The following is a 20,090-nucleotide window of genomic DNA, read 5'->3' on the forward strand; positions in this document are numbered from 1 at the left end:
TATACCTACCCTTATTACAAAATTCAAAGGGCCCGTACACAAGCCATAGGTATATGTATTTTGTGTAAGACAACTTGTATCGCTTACACTACGTGAAGATTCTCCGGAGAAGAAACTCGCCGGTTACACCTACACACTCTTTTCAAAACGCGAAACGTTGCTATATCAATGTAACGAGTTATTACATGGATGAAAGGCGATATCTATGGGTATATATAAAAGGAAAAGCTAACTGTCTGACTGACTGATCTATCAACACACAGCTTAAACAACCGGACGGATCGGGATCAAATTGAGCATGCATAATATTATGACGTAGACATCCACTAAGAGAGGATTTTTGAAACTTCAACCCTTAAGGGAGTAAAATGGGGGTTTGAAGTTTGAGTAGTCCACGTAGACGAAGTCGTAGGCATAAGCTAGTTGTATAATACGTGTATAATAGTCTCAACTTATTAAATTACACATTGTTAAAATGAAGTATATCTGTGGCAAATATGAGAATTCTTTCGGAATCATGTTTTAAAATTGTATATTCGAAAGCTCAAGTAGGTACCTATATCAAGAAGATCTGGTTGCAGTTCCCACTGAATCGCTGATTCTTCGAAACCCGATCCATGGCATTATCATTTAACATGGGAATCAAGCGATGATTTCATCAAAGTTTTATTTAGCTTCACTTTTATATTTTACTAGCTGTTGCCCGCGACTTCGTCTGCTTCCCGTGGGAACTGTATTTTCCCGTGGATTTTTCAACAATTTTCTTTTATAAAAACCTTGTGCTGATAATAACAAACACAAAAAAAAGAATTTTATACATATTGATGCAGTCGTTCGAAAGTTATGCGCGTACCTACATACACTTCGGCAAATCATTTTTATTTAGAAGATAGACCCTCTTATTTGTCTTCCTACATTCGTATTCACCTTACCAATTCTTATTTGAAACTTCGCACACGAGTTTCGTTCCCATGACAACATTTTGTAATCTCCGGGTTCCATAATGGTTCATAATTTATAATCACATCATTAAAATATTATTAAAATCGTATGGACACTAAAAATGGTCTCGTCCACAAATTGCAAGTCGCTCGGCTAGCGAGCTAGGAGAGGCCTATTTTAAGAGTTTCTCTGAGGGATAAGATCCAAAATGAGGAAATCCGTAGGAGAACCATGCGAGGTCACTGACATAGCCCAAACAATTAGCTGAAGTGCCAGTGAACAGGCCATATCTACCTGTCGTAGAGGCTCTAGAATGGAGGCCGCGTATGTATATTAAGTAAGGCCTATGTCCAACTCTGGACGTCTACAGATGATGATGATTAATATCGGTATTGCAATCCAATATGGAAATCTGTGGAATCAACTCTCTTCGACGGTGTTCCCATTAGATTACATGGGGTTATTCAAGGTGCGGACTAATAAATTCCTGAATGGCCGGCAGCGCATTTTCGGTTCCTCTGGTGCTGCAGATGTAATTACTTAACATCAGGTGACCCGCCTTCTCGTTTGCTCACTATTTTTGTTTAAAAAAATACTAATATAGCCGCGGCTAAAGTTATCTATTCCAAGATTATCTTTAATTACTTATCTTTGAATGTGGAATTCAATTCAAATACAGATAACATGTGCTATTATTGTAAGATACAGTGCTATAAATATAATATGACCTACATTTTATTAACAAACAATGAAATGTTAGAGACAGATAGACAATAAACATGTGTTTGACATGGTGACGATGTCCTGCAAACCTACAGTTAACATACCTACCTACTGCCCGAGTTTCGAAGCTGAAGTAGCAATGGGTGGGGCACATGGTTCGAAAAACGGATAGAAGTTGGGGTCCCCAGTATTGGTAGACCTCCCATTATAGTCCGCGACTGGCCGAGATGGCACACGGGATGTGAGGCGGGGGGATGCCCCGCACACCCACGCTCACCCGCACCGGGCGTTCCCTCCCCGATTGCTATCTCAACCTGTCGCGTACTATAGTTGGACAGACGATATCGAACTAGCAGCAGGGAGCCGCTGGATTCAGGCGGCGCAGCGCAGAACCGTGGCGTGTGAAAATCCCTACAAGAGACCTATGTCCTGCAGTGGACGTCTATTGGTTGACTTTGATGATGACTGCCTGAGTCTCATCTTTTCAGCCTGGAGCAGCGGTGCAATTTCCAGATACATTGGCAAACAAGGGGTTTAATTCCTTATTCCGGCAAGATACAAAATATTTTTGAGGGACTAGTGATGGTCTGGTTGCGAGAGCGTATGTCGAATGCTCTGGGTTAAAAAAAAATAAAAACCGACTTCGATACACAAACACTAAAAATTGAAAAATAATTTAATTTATTACCGAATATATTATGTATACAAGAATTAATATAGTTCCATAATAATACTTTTTGGTGCCGGTGCCAATTAGCTTTAGCTGCGCGAATCGTCTAGACTTCATATTTTTATGAGACTCCACAATGGCACCTCATTGGCACCGACCCCAAAAAATATTATTATGGAACTATATTAATTCTTGTATACATAATATATTCGGTAATAAATTAAATTATTTTTCAATTTTTAGTGTTTGTGTATCGAAGTCGGTTTTTATTTTTTTGTAAAAAAATTTTATTTCACAATTTTTAGTGGTCCCATGGAATTATGCTATGCCTGGTTAAAAATCTACTGTTTACTAAGCTATTACACTGATCGCGAGCAATTTACTCTTATCCGTTGAGGAGTTCCAGTATCTATCTTCGAAGATGTTCATCAGATCTTCACCAAATTTAAATGGGACCAACTTTGAAGTATACCCTTTCAAACAAAAAAAGAATTTTCAAAATCGGTCCAGGCGTCTTCGAGTAATCGGGGAACATACATAAAAAAAAAAAAAAAAAAGATTCTGACGAATTGAGAACCTCCTCCTTTTTTTGAAGTCGGTTAAAAAGATGACCAAGTCTATTACTAAATGAGTGAGAGCTACTTTGAAAGTCCGAAGTAGAAACTTTGATTTTCCGGGGATTTTCTATATCCTTCCCGGGGATGCAAGCTATCTCTGTACCTACCAAATTTCGTCAAAATCGGCTGAACGGATGGGCCGTGAAAGGCTAGCAGGCAGACAAACTTTCGCATTTATTATATTAGTAGTGATTGTGTTATCCAGCTGAAACTCGGTCTGAGTGCACCTGGATAGGCATCTTCTAGGGAAGCGCGCTCCATCTGGTGGCTGCATCATCACTTGCCACCACGTCTGATTGCAGCCAAGCGCTAATTAATAAATTAAAAAAAAGCTGTATTGTGACAATGTCAGAATTCAGTACGATGCGCAATAGAAGACTATTAAAATGAAATCGTAAAATCATAATGCTTCGGCCGTGGCTAGTAACCACCCTACCGGCAAAGCCGTGCCGCCAAGCGATTTAGCGATCCGGTACGATGCCGTGTAGAAACCAAAGGGGTATGGGTTTAATAAAAACTGCCATACCCCTTCCAGATTAGCCCGCATCCATCTTAGATTGCAGAATCACTTACCACCAAGAGAGATTGCAGTCAAGGGCTAACTTCTATCTGAATAAAAAATTACATAAGCTATGTAACAAGACGTAATAATTATGCTTTTAAAAGATTTAATGGTGCGTATTGGAAAATTCTTGTGCTGTCCTTGCACAGGGAATAGACCTCAATGACCTCAATTAAATGAAGAGTGTTGTTTATCGCCTAACAAGCACTCATACATTGTAATTACAGTACCCGGCAGGAAATATTGTACATCGACCCTTAGAAAGAGATAGAGGTTTCGTAGAGCGTTGTCTCTGTCGTGGAGACCGACAAAACTTCACATAGCTATGAGTGGCAGAGACAACGCTCTACACAGTCGAAATCTCATTCTAAAGGTCGATGTACAGTATTTCTTGCCGGCCACTGTATTTAAGTGTTCCTACGGTATCTTTACTCGGTCTGTACTGGGTAACAACTAACTTACAATACAAGGCAATTTGACCATGGAGCCCGCCTCCGCGTCAATACTCTTTCACAATAAGTTGCACAAAGTGCCGTTTCGTCATCATTTGACACGCCCACGATCCGCCCTTAGTACTGTGACACGGTGTCACACATTTGCTCATAAAGGCATAACACACTTGAAGAGTAAGAATTTTACTAGAAATACCGCAAAGAACAGAAAAAATCTTACTTTTAAAAAATATTTCAATACCTATTTGTAAGTTTCTGACGTACTATTTTAATAATAATTATTCAAGGTAGTGCTTCTTGAGACGGTACGCATTGTGAGGAGGTTCCTGACTCTGGAGCCCTGACCACTGGCAGCTGGGACCCCGCTGCAAGTGGGACGGACCCATTTTATCAAATTTTTAGCTATTTTTTTGTTGTTTCTGTTATTACTATATTGTTCTGTTGTCTCTGCTATTTTATTTTTCTGTTCTTTCTGTTATTTTATTTTTGTTGTTTCCAGAGGAACAATTTAACAAGGCTGAATTTTACTTAATCTATTCTTTATTCACGGTTTAAACCTTAGCTTGATACCTACCTACACACGCTACAATAATTTGCATTTTGTTGAATATGGACGACGTAAAACGTTACTATGTTGGTAGCTGTATGTGTAAAATATTACTATGTGTACAATATTTAATACATCAACCCAAAATAATTAGGTTTAGTTGAGCATGATCATCTACAATGCTACGAGACCTTGAATTCGGTACAAGACACGGACAATTTTTTGTTCGAAGACCGTGTTTTTAGGATCGGCAAGCTTGTTATAGTGTACCTACTAATTACAGTACGGCTTCGTGTGTCTAGAATTAACTTCACAGGCATTTCAGTTCGTACCCTTTTCTTTAGGCTGTTTAGCAAATCGTACGTGTTGAAGGGAGCTTAAATAGACTAGGTTTTAAGTTGATAAACCTGTTGTAAAATTTCTATAAAAACTTTTAAATCCCCAATTACATTTTCTAAATCCAAATAGATATATCAGATTTCTGACTTATTGCCTGACTCAACAACGCCCAGCGCAAACCTTCGAACTAAAATATGTTATTTTGTCTAAAAACCTCTGTGGGTCTTTATGATGTAGACAAGGAAAAAAGCCGGATTTTTCAAAATTAGGGTTAGTGATTTTCGCTTGAAAGTTTCCTTATTTCCGTAACTAATTATGATTTATTACACTTTATAATTTTTTTCTATGTATACGTATATAATAATGAATTTTTTTACTTTCGCCGAGCGAAGTCGCGGGTGTTGCCAATATCCACATAAACCATGTTAATAGGACCCCTACGATTAGTAAAATTTTCTATTTTCAGCAGTAGATCTGTCACAGTTCACGACAGTTCAACTTGTAACAAAACGTCGAGGCTTCGACGGCATTGTCAGGCCTCAAATGTTCCTATATTTGACGCTAGGTACCCTATGAATCGCATGTTTTTTTTTGATTTCACGTCACACATATTCACACACGTCGATTCAGGATCAATCTGAAAGTTCCCTCATTCTAGTTCACTGCTCTGTCTGACAGTTTGTAACGAAATAGATTTAGGCAGCAAATTTTAACAGACACGTAAACACGGCGTTACATAACAAAATGTCAAAGAAAACCATTTTAACGAATGTATGTAACGATAACAAACGGTTTGATATAACCGAGCCTCAGTGAAGTGACGTCGAGCAGGATTTAAATAAATGATTCATATCATGTAGCTTCAGTTACGAGCTCACTGAACGACCATCGTGGGTACATTGTGTGTGGTGATATGCCAATACTTCCTAGTTCCCTTGAAGAGGCCAACGAACCAAAAGAATTCAACGCACACATCAATTTATTTCGCTGCTTATTAACAAGCTTGAAATAAATGAATAATCGCTCGATAAGACTTCTTCGTAACTCACTTTAAGAATCATCTTTTAATTGACAGGAAAAAAATAATTTCTTATGTTTATCATCTTACGTGTATAATAGTAGGCGTCCATGACTTTACAGTTTACCTACTTCTAAAGTTTGTACAATATCTAGGTACATCCTATAAGTTGTCCACATGATCGATTATGTAAAAGCTGCATCAATTATTCCTGCAATCTCAATAGTTCTGATTGGCTGAATTTATGGTATTCTTGCTGCAACAATGTATTACAGCTAATAAGTGAGAGAATGTTGGCCAGGAGTGCTTCTGTAGGGCGATTGTCTAAAACCTGCATCAATCATTATTACAATCTCAATTGTTCTGATTGGCTGAATTTGTGCGATTCTTGTTGCAACAATGCATTGTGGCCAATAGTGAGCGAGCATTAACCAATCAGAGATGATTGCGATCGTGACATTGTAGCTGTCAAACAACGGCGGTAGGGCCACTGTGTTTACCTAAAGACTTGACAGCCCTAATGTTACCTACTTTGCCTTAAATTATACCTACATCCAAAATATTTTGCAGATTTGGCCTAAGACAAGACTAAAAAAATCAGCCTATAAATCTCGGTGTTCATGTGTTAATGTAGAGAAAACCACTTTCCGTTTTATAAGTCGGTTAAAAAAGTGTTTCTCTTGGAATTGAATGACACGGAACCTTGTCATAGGTACATATTGCACTTGTTTAAACACTACTTCGAAACAAGAAACTACTGCGTATAAACTGTATATCTTTGTTCTTTCGATTAGAAGTTCGTACGCTCGTCGAGACTGGGTCACGCTCTCCAATAGTGTCGCCTGAATATCAAAACGACGATATAAATGCGTATCTCTTTACTGACCTATAAAAACGAGCATACGTTATTCAAATCGGCCAATAAAATATAATCTACGACATGGACGAATGGATGTTCGAAGTACAGTACGCGGCAGAAAATAATGTACTTCGACCTTTAGAATGAGATTTCGTCTTTGTAGAGCGTTGTCTCTGTCACTCATTCGTTTGTGACGTTTTGTCGGTCTCAACGACACAGACAATGCTCTACAAAACCGAAAGCTCGACGTTATTTTCTGCCGCGTTCTGTACTCTATCAATCAATGCTAATTGATTTGAGATTAATTCGGTTCTTGCGAACATCTGGAATGCTAATCGACAGAATTATACTACTGCTTAGTATATTTCCATAATAATATGATATCACGACGAAACCATGGCCATGAATGTTTTTGTGCACAACTTATTATAGCTATACCTACATGGCTAATGCGATTTTTTTGTGTGTTTTGTACCTAAGTCTGTGCGTGTGTGTGGTAGAAGTTTTATTGATCTGGAAGTCTACTAAGATATTTTATCCTCTTTCACATTGTTTCCAAATGAAATCTTGGCAAGCAAACAGTCAGATGTGATTTCAGTTTTCTTTCTTCAGACTTTTAACAGCTGACAAACCTTCCACTGCATGTTTCTAATGAACTGAAAGTTTCAACTGAAATCACATCTGGGTGTTGTGACGGTGACAAACCTTCAATAGATTCGGGGCAATTTAGTTGTGATAGACGGACAGACAAGACAAAGACACAAGTGGTTCTATAAGGGTTCCGTTTTTTTATTCGGACATACGGAACCTAAAACATATGTCGAAGGATGAGCTGTGTGATCATCGTGAACATGCAAAAAGTAGATACTTGTACTTTGTTTTCCTTATTATACATTGTTTTCCTCATTATTTTTATCCCTGCAACCATATTCTTGCCATTAAAAAACGTCCTCGAATAATCGCACATTTTATTATCTTATTGTCGCAAATTTAAGACAATATTTATATTATTATTAACAGCTTTACACAAAAAATAGTCGCACATTTAATAAAACTGGTTGTATGATGTTAGGAATATTCTAGTAAATGATAAATAATAATTTATTTTATTTTAAAATGCGCGATTTAATATCTTAAACTTAGTTGATTAATAAAGCACAGTTCACGAGAAGTTAATTTTCCAATTAATGTAGTAACGGGGGAAACTCCATTGTCCAAATCCCTGAAGATCAAGTCATCGTTTATTCATCTGCTTGCAGTATGTAAATGAATAAAACCTTTTATACTGCCATTAGCTAAAAGCATTCGCATTTTAAACATTCTCTTGTGTTATATTAATATGTTAGAAAACTGTAAAATATCTACAGCATAGACTATTTATTGTTATGTAATGCACGATTGCGCTTCGCTATTCTTTGATAATGCCCTTAGAGATCTCTGAACTGTTTCATAGTCATAAAATGTTGCAACATACACAGGGTTGCCAATCGTTCTACTTTCTCTCGATGTCCCGATTTTATGGTGGGTAGATTTATAAAAAACCGGTCAAGTGCGAGTCAGGCTCGCGCACCGAGCGTTCCGTGCTAGTCGTATTTTTTCGACACTTTGCACGATAATTCAAAAACTATGATGCATAAAAATAATTAAAAATCTGTTTTAGAATGCACAGGTAAAGCCCTTCCATATGATACGCCACTTGATATAGTTATCTTACTTCGAAAATTGAAAATACTAATTATTAGTTCATGACCACAATTTTTTTGTGTGATGTAACCACAAATTCACGGTTTTCAGATTTTTCTCGAATGTCAGCTATAAGACCTACCTACCTGCCAAATCTCATGATTCTAGGTCAACGGGAAGTACCCTGTAGGTTTCTTGACAGACCGACAGACAACAAAGGGATCCTATAAGGGTTCCGTTTTTCCTTTTGAGGTACGGAACCCTAAATATCATGTATTTTACGAATTTGAAAGTGCTACGATCCATTTTTAGAATATGTATCATTTGTGCACGTTGCACCGAGATATATATATTATATAAGACTTCAATTAGTAAGAGCGCAACGTGTCTCATTGCCAATTAGGTTCTAATTCTCCATCTTTTACGCTTTACTACCACTACTACTAATTTGAATGACTTTTAATGAACTTAATGGTAGAATTACAGCAGTTGGCAGTTACTCGTAACTAATTGACTTTTACTAGACATCGGAGTTTATTCTTATACATGCTTAGTTGGGGGTTTTTGTTAGATATTTTAGTCTAGCTGACCCACCTCCGCTTTATTTAGGTATCAGCAGGCGCGTGCCGAGACCACTAACTGACTGCATTCCCAGCGTAAGCCCATGACCCATCCATCCTATCCTTCTGTTTTCTTTTACATAATATGTAGTCTTGGCGAGTTCTACAAAGCACACAGAAGGCATACTACTCCTAGACGGAATGAACAGACATGTCAGCAATGGTATACTTACGGTGGCTTGGAAAAAAACCGATTGCTTGAGAGGTCAGACTCGTGCACTGAGGGTTCCGTAATACAGTTGTATTTTTTCGACATTTTGCACATTTTTTTTTGTGATGTACCCATAAATTCAAGGTTTTCGTATTTATTCCTTTACTTGTGCTATAAGACCTACCTACCTAACAAATTTCATGATTCTAGGTCAACGGGAAGTACCCCTATAGGTTTTCTTGACAGACACGACGGACAGACAGACAGACAACAAAGTGATGCTATAAGGGTTCCTTATTCCTTTTTAAGTACGGTATCCTAAAAATACTTATTATTTATATAGGTACTAAATCAAAACTATATTTATTAATCAACAGAAAACAATTATTATTAATCAACAGTCGACACTCATTTTGTACGAAATTCAGGATTATTTTGCAAATAATATAACCTTTGATTATTCACCACAATAAACAAACAACTGAATATTAATTCACTTCGTAGAAAGTTTGCAACTTTAATTAACAACTAATTTAGTAGTAATTTTGCAAATAATATTTTATAATTATTATAACCTGTAAATATTCACCACAACAAACAAACTAAGTAATTAGTTGAGTACAGCTACTCATGGATAGCCAATAGCTGTGCACTTTTAAAATTCGCGCATGCGTAAGTCGCAACTAGCCAGGCTTTTTGGCCCATACAATATGCTATACTTACTATTTATAGATATAATGCGAGCAGGAACCATTTTCATAGGTTAGAGTAGCGCAAAAAAAGCTCCATATAAAGCCTCATACAATTAGAGCGAGATGGAACACCCGCAGTACGGGCGAGATTCGGATTGCAGTCAATGACCTTTTGCGAATCTGACACATCGCAAGACGCGCGGAATTTAAACTTGATAGAAAAATTGTTAACTTATTATCGTAATATTATTGATTTTATTGTTGTGAATGAGTTATGATTTATGACCTGCATCGAATATGTTTTCCTACGCATGCTGGGCTTTTCAGCTTGTATTGTAGGTGCGCGTCTGGGTATCAGGTCAATTAGCTGTCCACTAATACAGTATAACTACTATATTAGTGCGATACTATAAATATATTTATCTGTTTTATTGACACAAAATAATTAAACATCGATTGTACGTTTCTTGAGCGAGAAAATAGTCGATACTTATATAGTCGCTTCCTCGTTGGCGGTGGAACAAGTGCCTAAAACACTCGTGTGATACAATTAAAAGCCTCGCCTGCGGCTCGTATTAAAACACACTCGTTTTTATCGTTATCAAATATTACTGTATGATAACTGGTGATTCTGTCATTATTTGGTGATGGCAGCCCTTATTATATAACCATACCATTGTTAAGTTTCCTTAGTATATTATCTAACTTTAGACTTTGTATCAACTTTATTATGAGACTTGACAAACTTGATAAAATTTTCCGTTTATTTCACCATCACCTTTAAACTTTCGTCAGCCAGCATTTCGTCATGTCCGGCCTTCCGTCCGCCATCTTTCGTTTACCTATCATGTGTTTTTTTAATAGACAGGTTTTTTACTATTTTTCTCGTTTTTCACTGACGCGTACTGTTGTTGTGATAAGTTTCAAGGTTACTTCATCTTTGCATGTTATTAATTCGTTGTTTATAAAACAATATTAATTTTTATATACCTATTGCTGTTCCTACAAAATTTAATACATTACGTTTTTTCTATTCCCGGAGCAAATGAGATCGATGACCTCACTGTTACTATTTCCGGGTTGTAGTAAGATATATATTTACAAGGATTATTCAGAAAACGTACCTAGTAAGAAAAATCTTTTTAAATAAGTATTTCTTTTTAATTTTGAATTTATATAAGATATTAGCTTATGCCCGCAACTTCGTCCGCGTGGACCACACTGTTTTGCCCCTTTGGGGACTGAATTTTCAAAAATCCTTTCTTAGCGGATGTCTATGTCATAAAAGCTACCTGCATGCCAAATTTCAACCCGATCTATCCAGTAGTTTGACCTGTGCGTTGATAGACCAGTCAGTCAGTAAGTATTACGCTCTCCTAAATTAAGTATAGCTTATAGTGGAGATATTGGTTCTTATGCCCGAGTTTTCGTAACATTCAGATCAATCGGACATTATTGTATCTCCTTGACATCGGTTCATATGATAACATATCGCCCAGGCCTACGTCTTTGCAGTGAAACGAATGATTTCCATTTAGAATGTTATACAGCAGTTTACCTACCTTCGCTGAGTTTGGTGTCGCGCTTGTAATCGGCTGAAGTCCAAAGGCCTTGGTACAGTGACTCAGTTTCGATATCTTGTGCTGTCATGACCTTTTACCGGTTCCCGCATTATTGCACGCTTACCTAGATTACTTAGGTTACAACTTACAGTGCTCGCAAAACAAGTAGTCCAATCTAAAATTGAAACATGGCGGTTTGCGCAGGTCATAGACTAAGGGTTAAATACTTTGTATATATTTAATATTCAGCTGAGATTTGTTTTTGTACAATGCGTAGCTATACGCTTCTTGTTCAGATTGGACTACTTGTTTTGCGCGTACCTTGGTCGCTGCTTTAAGTAAGTGTTTGTGTAGTGCCTTATGAAATAAAATCACCAGTGCCTTCATTGCTCCATACGACGAATCATCATAGTATGACAATCCGTACAAGGTTTGTTTGATAATGAATGCTTCCGTAGAGCAGACCACGTGGAAATTATAGATTACTTATTAGATACCTAATGCTCACGACTTCGTTCGCTTGGATTTCAGTTTCAAAATCCCGTGAGAACTTTTTGGTTTTCCGAGATAAAAAGTATCTTAAATGTCCGTCTCCAATATCTGTACCAAATTGCCCGCTACTTCATGCTCGTCGATTTAAGTTTTTGGTTTCTCAATATTCTCTTTGATTGGCTTAGGCGTAAACTAGCCTTAGTCCATCTCTGGGATGCAAGCTATCCTGTACCAAATTTCGTCCAAATCGGTTAAACGGATGAACCGTGAAAAGCTAACAGACTGACACACACACACTTGCGCATATATAATATTAGTATTAGTATGGAAGTATGGAAATACGCCGAATGACTATTAAAACATCAATCAATCAATCAGCCTATTTGCGTCCACTGCTGGACATAGGCCTTCCCAAGAGCACGCCACCACACACGTATTAAAACATGCTAGGGACAGAAATGGCAAAACGTGCTCAGGTGAAAATAAATATGCCTAATTAGTTTTGCCCTTTTTTACCGACTTCCAAAAAGGAGGTGGTTCTCCATTCGACCCGTTTTTTTTTGACTTTTCAATGTCATGAGTGGGTGAAAATCTTCCTACGTGGTCGAGTGAGACAAAATGAAGTTGACAATGAAACCACTTGTAGTCACGGCCGGAAAGATGTCCCGACGTAAAATGGTTATGTTCAAAAATACCTTATAATATATTCATACTCGTATTTGACCTCCGAAGATAATATTGCGAGTGGCATCGCTCGTAAATGTAAAACAATATTTTCTGTATGGAAATTTTATACCATAAAAATACACTTTTATGGAGGCGTAGAAAATAATAACAATAGTAAGTATACCTGACTAGGTGATTCCTGCGACTTCGTCAGCGTGAATTTAGGTTTTTGAAATCCCGTGGGAACTCTTTAATTTTCCAGGGTCAAAATTAGCCTATTGTTCTTCCCAGTTTTAATTTACATTTTTGATACGATTTAATTTGAAAATCCAAAAAAAAAAGACCACTGTTATTTCATAGTTTTAAGTATTCACTTGTGTCGGCAGTCTCACTGGCGGCCAATTTATTTTCTGCTGCTTTGTTTCATTTTCTATTCATAAAAATGTTTTTTATACATAAAAAGTTTTTATCGAATACAAAAAGAAGTTTTAAAACAAGCAATGGTTTGTTTTAACAGATGGATCAATCATCCTTTGGGATATACGAGACCTAAAAGTGAAGGAGCACAAGAATCTACGAGTGAACATAGAGTTCGACTTCGCGTCACACGTAGCCTGGAGTCCCGACTCGAAGGCCTTCTGCGTTCAGACCGTGAGGGAGAACCGTATAGTGGTGTACAAGATCGACAAGAAGAAGGACGGCACCATAGGAGCTGCTCATCCTGTTACAACGTTTGATAAGGTAAGGAATGTTTCTACGGTTTTCCGGTAGGGCTCATAACTAGCTTAATTTTTTTCGTAACCAGCTACGAAATAAGATTAATAATATTTTTTAGGGTTCAGTACCTCAAAAGGAAAAACGGAACCCTTATAGGATCACTTTGTTGTCTGTCTGTCTGTCTGTCAAGAAACCTACAGGGTACTTCCCGTTGACCTAGAATCATGAAATTTGGCAGGTAGGTAGGTCTTATAGCAGACATTCGGGAAAAAATGAAAACCGTGAATTTAGGGTTAGATCACACAAAAAAAATTAATTTGTTGTCATGAACTAATAATTAGTATTTTCAATTTTCGAAGTAAGATAAATATATCAAGTGGGGTATCATATGAAAGGGTGCCTGTGCATTCTAAAACAGATTTTATTTATTTTTATGCATCATAGTTTTTGAACTATCGTGCAAAATGTCGAAAAAATACGACTGTAGTTCGGAACCTGACTCGCACTTGGCCGGTTTTTTTCATAACTATGTTAATCACTACCCATATTATAAATGCGAAAGTGTGTTTGTTTGTTGGTATGTTGTTTTGTGCACGTTGCAACAGAGCAACGGATTGACGTAATTTTTGCATGGGTATAGTTAAAGACCTGGAGAGAGATCCCGGAATATCAAAGAGTTCAAGATTTTTAAGAACCTTAATCCACGCGGACGAAGTCGCGGGCATCAGCTAGTCAAGAATATTTTATTCAAGTTCTGTAACTGGTTTACTAATCCCGGGTCCGCGGGACGATTCGGAACGCCCCGGACAGCTCGTGTCGTTTTTGTTCCTATTATCTTGAAAAATTCTATTTAGTCAAATCGTAAATCTGGTTGAAACATCGTGTAAAAAAAGAAAAAAGTTGCAGTCGTCGAAAGAAAACTTTTTTTATCCTGTAACAATAATCAATTTAATTATTATCTATTGGTTATTGTTAGGCATATATTTCTGGCTGTTGACGCTTAGTAAAGTAAAAGCTCTGCTAAGGGACTTTCTAGAAAATTGTTCAATAAAGTTATGGAAACCACGTCGAATCAGTTTAATGGTTCTCAATTTACAGCCTGACTAGACAAGACAATGCATTTTCTAAAAGCTGCTACAACACCTAGATGAATAAAAATCACACTTCATTTCTTCGTTATTACCAATTGGCTTAGTGATGATAAAATTGGGCAATATTCCTTATGCGATTGAAATATCTTAACTGACTTTTTCACGTAACGATGAGTGCGCAGTTTCAAAATAGAAAATAAGTAATGAATATAGCTTGTTGCAGAAATTACTGCTCTTTAGTCTCTCTAATAGTAACAAGGTGAGCACGCCTTTTAACTTCAATTTATCACGAGATCGGAAAAAACCGCGGGACAAGGTGACCATTGTGAAAAAAAACCGGCCAAGTGCGAGTCAGGCACGCACACTGAGGGTTCCGTTACACAGTCGTATTTTTCGACATTTTGTACGATAATTCAAAAACTATGATGCATAAAAATAAATAAAAATCTATTTTAGAATGCACAGGTAAAGCCCTTTTATATGATACCCCACTTGATATAGTTATCTTACTTCGAATATTAAAAACCCTTATTATTAGTTCATGACCACAATTTAATTTTTTTGTATGATCTAACCCTAAATTCACTGTTTTCATGTTTTTCCTCTATATGCCAGCCAGCTATAAGACCCACCTACCTGCCAAATTTCATGATTCTAGGTCAATGGGAAGTACCCTGTAGGTTTCTTGACAGACAGACAGACAGACAACAAAGTGATCCTATAAGGGTCAATTTACACTGGAAGCGAATCGAAGCGAATTTCTAAAATTCAACACAGCATATTGACCTCTATCTCAGAAGGTAAAGCACCGATTTCAACTGAGTAATAAACTGAAATGAAATTCGCTCGAGTTTGCCCGAATTCCCGCGAATTTGTCATCTGGGCAAGAAGTTTGTGTTTTACGTGGTTGGGATAGAAGTCAATATGCTATGTTAAATTTTAGAAATTCTCTTCAATCCGCTGCTAGTATAAATCGACCCTAAGGGTTTCGTTTTTCCTTTTGAGGTACGGAACCCTAAAAAACGTTTATAAAAGTAGTTAAGTATATTTATTATCCGATTACGGCAAAGCCAAAAAGAAGGGTATGATTTTAGCAGGCTACGTATGTATGTATCTATGTGTGTTCCACCGTAGCGCCTAAGCTACTGACTCGATTATGATGAATATCAATAGATTCGTTATTATGGTCCGGGTGACATAGGCTAAAATTTATACGAACAATATCAGTATGACAGATGTTACATCCACAAAAGTGGGGGGTCTCTGAAATTTTTTTTGCTATCGTATCGAGTGAAATATCAAATCAAAGAGGAGAAAATTCTGAGTTCATAAATATACACGGAGCGACAGAAAAACAATTTTACTACATACATATATTCAACTAGTGCTATCTATTGGCAGTTCTCAGGTAGTAGTCGGGTTTTAGTGCTTTAACTTTTTTTTGTTAGCTTTAAATAAATAAAATTCAAGTAGTTTTAGTAAGTAAGTTTATTTCATGTAAGATAGTAATTTGTGGTTCTTCTTCTTATGTCAAGACTATCACCTGTTCGAAAACTGTTCCCAGATTTTTTGTTAGGTATTTTACTGTCGACTTGTGAGTTTTGACAATTGCTCGTGACTCGTGTGGCGCATTGCGTCCTCCTCCTACACATTTATAGTGGCATTCGCCTTAAATAGAAAGAACGGAAATGTCATCTTTCTTTCAAAGTGTTTAAAAGTTACATTGACAATAATAACAGCCTTCGACAAAACCAGGAAGTTGTACGCTTTGAGAAATATCGTGGACCTCTAACTAATGTTATTTGTGACATGTTTCCTGTAAAACGGAGATAATATCCGTAAAGTAAAACGGACACTTCAACACGGTTTCTACGGAAAAACGATCGGATGGATCCGAGTGCATTAAATGTTTTTCCGCCCAACACTGGTATTTTACGGTCACCGACGATCGTATGAAACTGCACATTTGATATTTATTTTACGCAATTGCATTTTCTTGACATACTTTCAGTTTCACTGTGCGTAGTTGCGTACGTGTTGCGTATTCAATGAACCAAAAGCTTAATTTTGCTATAATCCGCTGAAACAGGTCGAATCTGTATGATGCAACATGCAGCATGCGAAATACAACTTCTTTTCTGTAGAGTTTACAAAGTCTTTTCAATTGTGCACTGTAAGGTCTACATCTCCTGAGGATGCTCTGGTGTCGGGGCGAAACGTGCGTCGAGTGTGTTTTGGGATTTGTGTGGTGCTGTGTGGTGGTGGTGCGTGTGCGTATTGCTTGCCTGGTAGCTGCTTTTTCCTGCATGGTTAGCAGTGGGGGGGCGGGCGGTGCATTTCGCATGCTGCACGTTACATCATACAGATTCGACCTGTTTCAGCGGATTATAGCACAATTAAGCTTTTGGTTCATTGTATATCATGGACTTCCGCAAAATAACGCCTGCTTCTATACAATAGTTGCGTATTGTTTAGCCGTGTTCCGTGGACACAAGAAATGGTAGTCGAGATAAATAAATAAATAAAAAATATTTTTATTCAATTAAACTTTTACAAGTATTTTTGAAACGTCAAATGCATTTACCACTATACTGACCATATTGGTAAAGTCGATTTTTTAAGCTATTTAACGTGACGTGCGTTCATGCGTTGAGAGTAAATCAATAATTTAGTATGAAGGGTCAACTGTCGTTATTCCATTCTAGCATATTATTAAGAGTGATCACACTCTCCTCCGATCCGAATCCGTGAAAATACGGATATAATAAACTCGTACTGAATTCGGATATTGCTTACGCACTAATCCGATCTCTGATCCTAATCCAAGCTATTCAGTGGACATCTTTGACATATCTAAATCATATGCCCGATTTGAATCCGAGGCACATCCGAGATATTCCTACGGATGACAGAGAGATATCGGATGTAGTGCGTAAGCTAGCATACACATAGTTCTATGACTACTTCGGAACGTATTTTCACGGACTCGGATCGGATGAGTGATATATCTCGACCTGTCGCGTACTAAACATTAACTTGAACAAACATCAGAGCCTGAGATTTTTTGTTTGTTAAGAGAAGCCTATAATAAAAAGCAGTGGTATATTACGTCTGTGTTATTATTCAACATTACGTTCACTAGTTACAATTTAACTTTACATACTTGCCAGTATGATAATAATTATGAGACTGGTACGATTTGCCAGCTAGCAAAATAGGTTTATTTTTAGTAATTTTGATGCACAAAACATTTCCTTATTATTATATTTGACTTAATAAACCGTTTTGATGTTCAGAAACTGAATGCCTGTGGTAAATTTTATTATAAATGGATTTTTTAAGTTTTAGACACACGGAAGTAGTTTAATATGTTATTAAAATATGGTTGCTATAGTTCGTTTAGGTTTTATTAATAGCATCATGATATGAAAAACCGGCCAAGTGCGAGTCAGGCTCGCGCACCGAAGGTTCCGTAGTACAGTCGTATTTTTTCAACATTTGGCAACACACCTGCACAGCCCCCGCGCTAACCCGGTGAGGGCGAGCGCGGGTGACGTGTGGGTGTGCGGGGCGTCCCCCTCCTCATACCCCGTCTGCCATCTCAAGGAATTTTTAAAGCCTTAAAAGTCAATAACTGTGAAGAAGCTATGTCAGTTACTCTGGTTCTCCTACAGATCTCTTTATTTCTGATTTTGGATTACGTAGAGAAACTACAATCATATAGCTCTCTCCATTCGTCCGCTAAGTGACTTTTGAGTTTTCTTATAAGCCCATAGCGACCATCCATATGTCATTATTACGCAATTACTACGGGTTAAAAGTCAATCTATATATAGGTTTTCTATGAGTACAATCCATACTAATATTATAAATGCGAAAGTGTGTCTGTCTGTCTGTCTGCTAGCCTTTCACGGCCCATCCGTTCAACCGATTTTGCCGTTTGGTACAGATATAGCTTGCATCCCGGGTAAGGACATAGGCTACTTTTTATCCCGGAAAATCAAAGAGTTCCCTCGGGATTTTAAAAACCTAAATCCATGCGGACGAAGTCGCGGGCATCATCTAGTATTACATAAATGGTTTCCTGAGTTTTCCATTCAACCGTTTACTATCGAGACCCAGACGCTAGGTAAATTATTGAACTCTAGATACGTCGCGTTCGCGTCATACCGAACCCTTATCAGGATGCAGCTGCCGGCTGTGCTGTCGAACAGTCATACGATACTGTCAATACAGACTAAACAATCGTTCTTATCGTAATACCTACCTACAAATTACGCACTAAACGAAGTGTAATGTTCTTGTTACAGCCACTCTCGTATAGTATGAACGAATATGACGTTTTTAGTAGATGGTTCCGTATCGCCAGGGAAAAAAAGGAATCCTTATAGACTCACTTAGTTTTCTGTATGTCTATCAAGACCCGTCAGGCGTCAAGGGAATCAATACTTCCCGTTGACCTAAAAGGCCCCTATTTAGAGATGTTTTATAAGCACAAGTAAAGGGAAAAATCACAAGCAAAGGGAAATTCCACCCCTAAGTAGGTTAAATGGAGGATGGAAGTTTGTATGAAAGTCCGCAGTTTTTGAAGTTACATCGGATGAAAGATGGTATTTAAGCTTTCGGTTACAAATATAAAATACGTAATTCACAATTTTTGAAAATTCTACTACCAAGGGGGTTAAATAGGGGATGAAAGTTTGTATGAACGTCCGTCATTTTTCAAGTTATTTGCATGAAAATTGGTATTTTGGTTTTCGGTCACGAATGAAGAAACACGTGTTTCAGGATTTTTGGAAATTCGACCCTCACCTCGATTTTCTAAATTCCACCCGAGCGAACCGGAGCGGGCCAGCTAGTATTAGATAAAATATGTACGACAACGCGCGCGTCCAGCCCTGCAGTACAGTTATCACGTGTTGTGTTTATACTTTGTAGGTTTTGTTTTGATATTAAATAACGCTGCACGTGATTTCTACTAATTATTAGTATCAAAATTCGACGCATTTACATTAATTGCACCGGATGCCTGTTATGCTTTATTGGATAATGTTTGACTCATATACCTAGATACCTTGAAATTACGTAAGTTAAAAATATAGTAATAAAGCATACGATTTATCGTGGACTATTTTAAACGGATTATTTAATTGACGTAGTCTGTTACATCATTTAGAACAATAGGCTTTGTCTGATATGTCACACAAAAATGTAGAAATACCTTTTTTTTTTCAACATAACGAACTCTCGGTAGGATATTAAATAATAAACAGCATTCTAACAGAGAGTCGCAAACTTGCGTGCACTGCTGGACATAGGCCTTTCCAAGATCGCGCCATCACACACGTTCCTCCGCCTTCCTCATCCACCCACTTCCCGCTACCTTCTTAAGGTAGTTTGTCCAGCGGGTTGGGGGTCGTCCCACCCTGCGCTTGCTGGTACACGGTCTCCACACCAGATAGTTTGCTATACTAATACAAAAACATTTTTTGAAATTGAATATTTTATGCAAAATCACAATTAGTATTTTAGATAACACGATAATAATAACTAGGAAAATAGCACAATATTGATAACGTTATACTTACTTATATATTCATTAAAAAACTATTTTATAAATGAGTATTGGTTTTCCAGATTGACGGTGATTGGCCGAGTCGGTATCGATTGATCGTACATGCGTTTCA

General features: G+C 37.5%; 1 protein-coding gene across 1 annotated transcript in view; it reads left to right on the forward strand.

The window, feature by feature from the left end:
* Positions 1–20,090, forward strand: part of LOC117989119 (transducin beta-like protein 2) — a 121,455-nt gene that overhangs the window by 62,605 nt on the left and 38,760 nt on the right. Inside the window, exon 3 of the mRNA XM_034976425.2 lies at positions 13,113–13,336. Within this exon, the coding sequence (XP_034832316.1) occupies positions 13,113–13,336 (224 nt within the window). The remainder of the gene's footprint in view (positions 1–13,112; positions 13,337–20,090) is intronic.

This window comes from Maniola hyperantus, chromosome 15 (assembly GCF_902806685.2).
Source record: "Maniola hyperantus chromosome 15, iAphHyp1.2, whole genome shotgun sequence".
In the NCBI taxonomy this organism is placed as follows: Eukaryota; Metazoa; Arthropoda; class Insecta; order Lepidoptera; family Nymphalidae; genus Maniola; species Maniola hyperantus.